The 10,343-nt window shown below is 38.3% G+C and overlaps 1 protein-coding gene across 1 annotated transcript; it reads left to right on the plus strand.

Annotated features, from left to right (window-relative positions):
* The first annotated feature begins 5,322 nt into the window (after positions 1-5,322).
* LOC147855328 (hexokinase-1 protein) lies at positions 5,323-6,894 on the plus strand. The gene is made up of 3 exons (XM_087330397.1): positions 5,323-5,488; positions 6,033-6,112; positions 6,405-6,894. Exons 1-3 carry the CDS (start codon positions 5,405-5,407, stop codon positions 6,481-6,483), a joined length of 243 nt encoding a protein of 80 aa, XP_087186523.1. The 5' UTR covers positions 5,323-5,404; the 3' UTR covers positions 6,484-6,894.
* Positions 6,895-10,343: the final 3,449 nt, after the last annotated feature.

Consider the following 10,343-nt stretch of genomic DNA (forward strand, 5'->3'; position numbering starts at 1 on the left):
ACTCGCATGCTTTCACCCATGGGACCTTCTCAATAAGAAGGTTGTGAGGAGTTGAGACTTTGTGTTTATGGAAGACAAGACAATCGAAGACTGGAAACAACAACATTTGGGGTTGTCTTGTCAACGGACTCCGAACACATGACTAGTCGACTTGGCACAATCGATTGTTAAGACAACCAATCGAAATAGCCGAATCCGAGTCGGTTGACTCGGAGCAACTGACAAACACATATGAGTCGGAGTCAACAGAACTCCAACAACCAACTGACATGCATGAACCCGAGCTGAATGAAGAGCCAACAGAGACATCTGAACCTGAACCAACAATGGGAGGCATGAGATATCCACTTAGAGAAAGGAGAGCACCCACACGATACGCCAATCAATACGTCCTCTTGATTGATGACAGTGAGCGAGAATGCTATTATATGCGGATGACATGTTAATAGTCGGACAGGACACAAAGAAGATCGTGAGCTTAAAGAAAGCCCTAGACAAATCGTTTGCCATTGTTGAGAATCAAGCTCAGCCTAGTCTAATGTGTGAACACCCTTGAGAGTGTATGAACACTCAAAGGTCAAAAGTCACACCACTACTCTCTACACATTAACTATGTGTCATAGAATCATATTCTATGACACATAACTAATGATTTTCCACATTCCCCATGACCGATGAGCTTCGGTAGTTAATGAAGAGAGAGGGTGACTATATAAAGCACCCTCCTCCTACTTTGTAATGTGTCGGTTAATCAATGATACACAATGTTGTCCCTTCTCTTTTATTGTTTTCTTCTTCTTCTTCTTCTTGTCTCTCTTTCTCTCTTTCTCTCTCTCTCTCTCTCTCTCTCTCTCTCACACACACACACACACACACACACACATACACACATAACACACATCTCTAACCTATTCCGTTGCACAAGAATCACCATTGATTCTTTACATGGTATCAGACTTAGTAGCTCGATCTAGCCCATCCGCATGTGTTGTGTCTACATAGTTCGTATTCAAGAGAAAACCCGATCTACTGTGACAACATGAGCAGCATGCAACTCGCCAAGAACCCTATGTTCCATGCTCGGACAAAGCACATAGAAGTGTACTATCACTTTGTGCGCGAGCGGGTCCTAAGCGATGAAGTCGAACTCCGGTATGTCTGGATGGATCGACAGGTTACCGACAACTTCACCAAGGCCCTTGGAAATGACAAGTTGCAACATTTTTCAGAGATGCTTGGTCTTCAACATCTCGACATGCCACACTTGAGGAGGAGAACCAGAACAAAAACCAGAAAGGCAGGTAATGGCACCAAACAAGGTGCCAGAGAGAAGGAAACTGAAACAGGGGGAGACAAGGTGAAAAAGGGAGCCGAGTCGACTAAGAAGTCGGCACATCCGAAAAAGTCGGAACAAGTGGCAACGGCGGCAGAGTCAAGAAGGATAGAACCAACCGGAAGAAGAAGGCCACGACCTAGACATGGTTTGATGTGGTAAAGGGCCCGAAGATTGAGGATGAATTGGAGACAACCAATTCAGACAAGAGTTGGAACGAATCGGAAGCACCTGATTTGGAAGAGGCGTTCGATTCGAAGGAGCTGAATCGATTGGCCAAGCAGATCGAGAAGCACCAGGACCACGACAGTGAGGGAGCTAACAAGGGCCAAGGGAGCAGACAAACCGACCGAGAAGGTTGAGGTGCGCAGAACCGGACCGGTTGTGGGAAGAGGGACCGGACCGGACAAGGAGCGCAAGCCACGCGGGAAGATGCCAGGCATAGCCGGATGAAACGGCCGGCAGACACACATATCGATCCGACCTCAAGTTGAGCTTGAGGGGGAGTGTTGAGCAGACAAGCTCAACCGGATCCGGATTGGCTGAGTAAACCAAAGTCGGATCGGTATCCGAAACGGAGAACCGGATAGGTACCCGGATAGATCGGAATCCAAAACCTAGAGCCAGACCAGAGAACCGGATCGTACTCCAGGATAGTGAGAATCGGTAGGCCGTTGGAGCCTATGGTCCTAGCCTAGTACATAGGCATATGTCTTGGAGTCGGTGTCAGTCGCTCGTATGAGTATTGAAGTACATGTTAGTACTTCTGTCAGTCCTTTAAGGACTTGTATAAAAGTGCTCACTAAGCACATTGTATGTATAGAGTGTTATTATTTTGAGTTGAGTTCATGCTATTCTGCTCTCTTTATCTCTCTCGTGTACTGTGTACTCTTATGCTTCCATTAAACCTTCATTTCTGTTTCTATTGTTATCCGGCTGAGCCGGTTTATCTAGCTTCCGCATATTAACTTTTGCAAACTTGAATAAATATGTTTGTTCACCTAGATTACAATCAAGCTCAACAACACCAGTTATAGAGTCTTTCAATTCATCAACTCATCCATTTGATTTTCTTCTAGTTTCTTGTGCGTATTATCTATCCGTGACAGCAGCTGGTGGTGCCTATGACATAGGCAAGGTCAGGTCAAGTGGCCACCATCGCAAACAGGAGACTTCCTATCGCCGATGCGTAGGGTATCTTCTTTATCTGCTCAGTCTCAACCTCTATAGAGGGAGACCCCTTGTCGGATAGTCGGATTGACGTCGGGAGTGGAGTCAATGTCAGCTTCGATTCGTCCATGTTGAACTGCCTCAACACCTTCCGGATATAGTTGGTTTGGGAGAGCAGTAGGATCTTCTTTGTCCGATCTCACTCTATCCTCATATCCAAAAATGTTGGGCCTCTCCAAGTTCCTTCATCAAGAATTCAACAAGCTCCCATGTGTCATTTTGTTGGATTGGGTCCATTTTTCATCGCACGGCTTGTTGCCATGTTTCGGCATACTGTGTGGTTATGTAGCCACATCCGAAGCGGCGAAAGAAGCACTTTGGCTTGGTCGACTAACCTGCACATTTCAACAAGTTGACCCGAATTCGGCTCTAGTTGTCTTCAACAATAGTCAGAGTCCTGTCGCATTGTCGAAGAATCATGTACATCACAATGCCTCAAAGCATATCTAAGTTCAATATCACTTCGTTTGGGATTGTGTGACAAAGGGAAAGCTTGGCTTGGAGAAAGTCTCTACAACCAGCAATGTTGCAAACGGTTGACTGATTTCGGTCAATTCGGCATAAAATGGGCATAGGTGTGTTTAGCCCAATCAATTCAGGCGCAACGATGAGTTTGGCCCAATCGATTTGAGTATAGAGATAATTTTGCTTAGTCGATCTGGCAACCAACTTCAGTCGATAGTAGTTTATCATCTCTTTGTTGTATGTGTACTTTGTCTATTTCTTTACAAATTCTTTTGTAATACTCCCATTACGGGGGAGTGTCGAATACGGTAAAATAATTGACATATTCACATTACCCCATTGGACAACCTAGAATAGGCTATTCATGTAAATAGCATTAAGAGAAGTTGCCCTAGATTGGTTAATACATAATCGACTTGCAACCTAGTTTGTAAAGTTGATTGCATTTTGAATAATAAAGTTACTATTGTGTGCCTCTTAGTTTTTCCTCTCTCTACCTTCTTGTTTCTTGCACTTTGTCTTAGTTAATTCTATCCATCTTGTTCCATATACATCAACCTATTGTTCTTTCAGTATACAATGTTGTGATTCAATTTACAATTGACGACCACGTCTCCAACATTTACAAAGTACGTAGAGTCTCTCTTTCACACTAGATTGCCCATTGGGCTACATTGGTCTTTCTTTGGTTTGTTCTATCCCCTTTTTTTTCCTATGCTTGGTTGAGCTTGATGTCTTTTGTTGGTGTCGCGATCTCTCAAAATTGGTGTATCGAGTGTTGGGTACTTAACACATATGAGAGTCAGATAATGTGTGTGTTTTGTATGGACCCACGTATTCTTTCAGTGCATGTGAAATCTAGCAAAGGAGGAGGAGAAGGGTATTGTGGGCAATTTCTCAAAACCATTCTCTATCTCTCTTATACATGCCCTTTAGAGAGCTCTTTAGCAAACTATAGAGGAGAAGGGTATTGTGGGCAATTTCTCAAAACCATTCTTTATCTCTCTCATACATATCCTTTGGAAAGCTCTTAAGCAAACAATAGAGGAGAAGGGTATTGTGGGCAATTTCTCAAAACCCTTCTCTATCTCACTCATACGTGTCCTTTAGAGAGCTCTTCATCAAGTTGGAGAGAAGCCTTGGGTATTGTGGGCAATTTCTATAAACCCGTCTTTATCTCTCTCATAGAAATTGGCAATAGTTCGAGAGTCTCAAACTCAATCGAACATAACTGAACCACGAAACTGTTTAAACCAAAATGTTATAAAAAATTCAATCTCAAAGCAAACGGTTTTAGAGACTTTCAAACCTTTAAACTATAAAAACCATGGTTTTGCGGTTTGGTTTTGGTTTTGAAGTTTGGTCAAAATTCAAAATTTCACATTTTAATTTTAAAAATTTTCAATTATTTCAAAATTTAAAGATTTTTCTTAAAATATCAAAATTAAGCTTAAAATGTTGAGAAAATTCTTGAAAATGATTGAGTTTCAATCCTAAATCATCGAACCATTTTACACTGCAATTTTAAATCGTTTAAACCAAAACCATTAGCAATGGGCTCAGTTTTGTTTCGGTTTCGGTGCCTTGAAACCAAACCAAACCCTTTATATAAAACAAAAACCAAACCAAACCGTTTATGAACATTCGAACATTTAAACCAAACCATTTTAAAAAAAGGTAAACTAAACCATTTAAGCAAAAACCGTTTAGGGAAAAGTTAAAACCAAACTGAACCATTTAATAAAAGTTTAAACCTAACCACATTTAAGCCAAGCTAATTAAAAAATTAATTAAATAAAAATACACAAAATTAAATAAGCATTTATGTTAAAATAAATAAATAAGATTAATTGAGCCATTAGATTAAATAAACAATTAAGTTAAGTGAATTAAACTAATGAAAAACATTAATTAAACCATTAAATTACATAAACATTTAATGGATAAGAAAAGATAGCCCAAAAACCTATAAACCCTAGTTTCAAAACTAAACTGAACTGAAACCGAACCATTTATTATTAATTAAAACCAAACCAAATCATTTAATTATTTTGGAACTTATAAACCTTTAAACCATGGTTTAACGGTTCAGTTCGGTTTAAGCTGAAACTGGGCCCATTGCTAAAAACCATTAAACTGAGAAAAGGCTCAAACTAAACCGAAGTGAACCGTTTACAAAGACATGAACTTGAACCGAACCGTTTTAAACCGATACGCCGTTAGAGCTAGAGCTCTTCAGTAAGAAGGAGAGGAGGAGGGTATTGTGGGCAATTTCTTAAAACCCTTCTCCTTCTCTCTCGCTCTGTCTGTCTGTCTGAGAGCTCTTCAGCAAGCCCTTCTGTAGCAGAATAGGCGGCAGAAGGACAACGGGAGGAGATGCAAGAGCAGGAGCAGCAGGAGGAAAAGCAGCAGCTGCCCAAACCTCATCGATGTAACGACCGTTTAGAAGACTTTGTTCAGGTTTTCTGTTCCATCCTCTCTCTCTCTCTCTCTCTCTCTCTCTTCTGGACCTTAACTGTATGTGGACTTCGTTTCTTTTCTTAATTTGCATCTGTAATTGAAATGAAAGCCAGAAGATTTGAAGAACGCACTAAACTGTGTTTTTTGAAGAGAAATCGGCATATCCTCAACTTTCTCATGATTCTAAGAAAAAAGAAAAAACCAAATAAAAGGTTAGTAACTATGTTTTTTGAAGAGAATCCAGAACCCCTATTGAAGGGCAACATGATCTGTAGGCCAAAAACCTGTGAATTTCTCGGAAAAACAATTTACGTGTTCAGGCTAACATCGACACCCTGGTATATTTTGAATTATGTATATCAACTATTTTCAATCCTTAACTCTGATATGATATTGTGGTATCACATTCCATTTAATGATGAGAAAACTAATCATGAAAATTGTGCTTGCACCATGTGTTAAAACATACAAGACTTTCATATTACAATAATAGGAAGCGGATCTCCGTCTCCTCTTTTTCACTTTTCATCTGGCTTTGTTAAAGGCACTCTTCGAAGACAATTTCCAGAAAAATGTTCCTGCGACATGGAAGCTATTTTGGAAATGCTACAAGTCGAAACCCGGGTATTCCTTCATCCTGTCATCTGTCAATTGTTTCATCTTGTTGAAGTGAGTTTTAAATTGCTTTTAATGTGATTATTGTTTTCTCTCTACTACTTGATCCAGTTTCCTCTTACTATACCTACAAAAATTAGTTAAGGGCATGGCAGTAAACAGTCATACATAAACAGAAAAGCATTCCTGCTTTTCTGGCATTTTGACACATCCACCCTATCTCAATCAGAGTATTCTATGTGTTTGTTTTGTCTTATCATTCCTCTCATGCTCATATCTAAACTACATGTGAATATCTCAGGGACGAGCCAACAGAACCATTTTATTTCCTAAAGATCGAGCCACCAGTCAGGAAAGAAAATGTTCTAGATTCAGATTAGACACACAAGGGTTTTGAAAATTTGATGAGAATCGCATGTGTGTTTTGAGCGCTTAGATCTTGTACTTGTTGGTAAAAGATTAATTAAGATACATGGTGCTTGATAGAAATTTATAATGTAAAATTATGGTGAATGTTTTGGGCATGTGAAATAATAATAATAATAATCATAATAATAACAGATAGATGGGGTCTTTCTCGAGTTACTAATTGAAGTTATCTTAACTATTTTAGCTTTGTTGGGTTACCATAGCAAAGCCATATGCTATAATTTACTTATGTTGTAAGTTTTCAAGTGACTATGGATGATAATTTACTGGGATGTCCAGAGTCCTCTATACAGTGTATTTAAGGCACGAATCTTTTACGTTGTGGTTTAGCAAGTAATGTTTTGCTCTTCCTTTTTATCTTATTGTGTGCAAATATCTTTACATTTCAAATGAGTTCATGAACAGAATTGTTTCAAGTATGTTCATTCGAAAGGGTATCATTGGATGAGGACTGATGGGACATCCATAAGATAGAGAGCTAGACAATATGATTTGCATGATATCATAAGATTCACAAGAATATATCAAGAAGGCTTAGCGTTGTGTCTTCGAAAAAAGATCAAACACATAAGGCTACTTCTAATAAATCTGTGCAATCATTGTTTTTCAGTTTCAATGCGTAATGAGAATAGTTTTAAAGTCCAATTGTTTAAGAAATCTATATAGAGGGAGATAGGCGAATCAACAAATTATCGTTGAAGGTCCGCCCTCTGGCATTAGAAATGGGCACATTCACTGATATGAAATGTCTTATTCTTTGGCTTCTTGTATTTATGCATATGCAATCATCTCCACTGGGCATATGCAACCACTGTGGTGTATCATGGCAAGTCACATCCCATTTCCTAACTAATTTCGTTGTGTGGTATTCTGGTTGTTCTTTATAGCTCATGGTGGGATGTCACAGAGGTTGTGACCTTAGAGTTGTAACTAATGGGGGTATAATAACAAAAGAGAGAAATGGAATGAAATCGTATGTTAGATTAATGACTTTAGAATGCCAAAATGATCCCTACTGGGGTATAATAAAAAAAGAGAAATGGAATGAAATTGCATGTTAAATGACTTCAGAAAACCAAAATGATCCATAAGACTTCTAGTGATTTCTTATAATGACCGTGTTTGTAACCAAGAAAAGCATGTCATTAAAGTCTAAAGCACAATGTTAAAGCATTGCCTTTACACTCCATGTAAGGCTATCAACTATAACATGATGGCTTTTGGGGAATAATTGCTTAATAAAATTCTTAAATTAAATGACTTGGACCAGTTTAAAGCGACTATCATTTTGACTATTCTAAATGAAGCACAAAATTAATTTGTGTTTGTAAAAGTTCTAGTACAAAATTTATAAGGGGATGTGATTCAATGTGGTCCTTGTGCGTATGATTTGTCAATTGTGAGATCATTGGTATGGACCTAAAGGAGAGTTATTGCTTGTCTCGCTTTGAATGTTATGGGAATGACAACATGCCATTCAATTCATCCCATCATTTCCTTGTAGGTGACCCATACTCATGTAATACTTGCAGAATTCAAGTGGGGGCAATATGATTTAGAGTTTGTTGCTCCAAACATATTCCATTTAGTTTGAAGTGAACCTTCAAGGTGTGATACAATTGGACTCATTGTCCATTGCAAACATACCCATAGGGTATCTGATGTTGTATGTTGTGTGCGCATCTTGGAAGATTGTTCATTTAGTTATCATATTGACTTTGTTTCTAGGTTGGAGTATAATTTTAGATAACTTCATTTTTGTGTCTCATTTGGGAAGAAAATGTTGAATTTGTGGAATGAAACTTCATTCCACTTACACAGTGTTATTCAATGCATTTGGATTGGTTCTTAGCTTTTGCCAACTTAGGTATTGGTGTCTGTAGCCTCTAAACAAAAAAATATAATTCTTCACATTGATCTACAAGTACATATTCAAAAGATGTTTGCATGATGAATGGTCTATACTTGTGTTGCTCATATTGCTTACCTTACCTTCATCATCTTTGCCCACTTGATTGATACATAGACTACAAGCTATTGATCGTATCATGGCCAATCCATATCTTCGTATTGTTGAACTCATTGTGGGCTTTAGTGCTTTGGGTTATTTTGGTTTGTGTGGAAGATATATAAATTAGTTTCACATAAATGTTACAACTCATGGATTATGAAAGTTGTTTGTGTATATTTATGCTTAATGTATGGGTCATTTTGGCTCACTAATTAGGATGTGTAAATTCATTCGTTTTTGTTGACCTTCCGACCGGTTCTATGTTGACCATACGGTCGTGACAAGGAGTGCGGAATGGTAGATCATCGGTGGGTAGAGCCTAGATGTAAGAGAGGTTTAGGGTTTAGGGGTTTAGGAGGGGTGTAGCGTTTAGGGGCGAAACTAGTTTGCCGATAGCATTAGACCATGCCCCCCCCCCTAACCCCATGTAATTTTTTCTAATGATAATTACATGTTTTAATTATGTGTCTTTCTCTCTCTCTCTCTCTCTCCCCTTTAATTAGGTTTTAATCTTGTTTTTAATTAGGATGTTAATCCCCTCGTCTCCCCTTACCCCTCTTTTTAATTTTTAACTATGTTTTTAATCTCGTTTTTAGTTTTAACCTTAGATTTAATTATGTTTTAATCTCTCTATCACACACACACACACACACAACCCTCCCCTTACCTTGTTTTTAGGTTTATGTTTCTAGATTTATGATTATGTTTTAGTTTTTGGATTATGGTTATTTTTTTTCTTATTATGTTTATGTGTTAATAGTTTCCATTAGTGTTTATGTTTAGGCTTAGTATGTTAATCCTCTCCCCTCCCCTTACGCCTCGTTTTTAAATTTTAATTATGTCTTTAATCTCGTTTTTTTATTTTTAATCCTAAGCTTAATTATGTGTTAATTGCCCTCCTTCCCTCCCTCTCTCTCTCTTGCACTTTATTTTTATTAGTATATTAATCCCCTCCCTTTACCCCTCTCTTTTATCTAACCCCATATTTCTAATTATGTCATCTCCCTCCTCTCTTTCTCTACCTTGTCCTCGATTCGGGTGCGCTCAAATCGAGCTTGGTGTTCCTCTTCGCGTACCTCTAGCCGCCGATGATCCACCATTCCACACTCCTTGTTACGACCGCAAGGTCATCAACCCTAAACTCTAAACCCTAATCCCTAATCCCCTAAACCCTAAACCTCTCTTACATCTAGGCTCTACCCACCGATGATCTACCGTTCTGCATTCCTTGTCACGGTCGTATGGTCAACATAGGTCTATACTTTGTTGTGTTGCTCATATTGCTTACCTTACCTTCATCATCTTTGCCCACTTGATTGATACATGGACTACAAGTTATTGATCGTACCATGGCCAATCCATATCTTCATATTGTTGAACTCATTGTGGGCTTTAGTGCTTTGGGTTATTTTGGTTTGTGTGGAAGATATATAAATTAGTTTCACATAATTGTTACAACTCATGGATTATGAAAGTTGTTTGTGGATATTTATGCTTAATGTATAGGCCATTTTGGCTCACTAATTAGGATGTGTAAATGCATTCGTACGAAAATAATTGTTATTAGTCTTGGATTAGTTACCCCGAATATGGATATTTATATTTTTTGTCTCATACTGAGCGTTTTCATTCTAAATCCACAAGACACATGCCATGCTAAATTTGACTATATTTAGTGTATGTGGGAAGTTTTGGAATTCAATTTAATATATTTCTTATATGTTTTCTTCCTTATTTGTGACAAAACAAATCATGTAATGTAAAAGAAATAATGCGGAAGCTAAACACAGATCGCAACCG

This window comes from Azolla caroliniana, unplaced genomic scaffold (assembly GCF_043228905.1).
Source record: "Azolla caroliniana isolate FFs.n. ecotype wild unplaced genomic scaffold, voAzoCaro1.0.p SCAF_14, whole genome shotgun sequence".
NCBI lineage: Eukaryota > Viridiplantae > Streptophyta > Polypodiopsida > Salviniales > Salviniaceae > Azolla > Azolla caroliniana.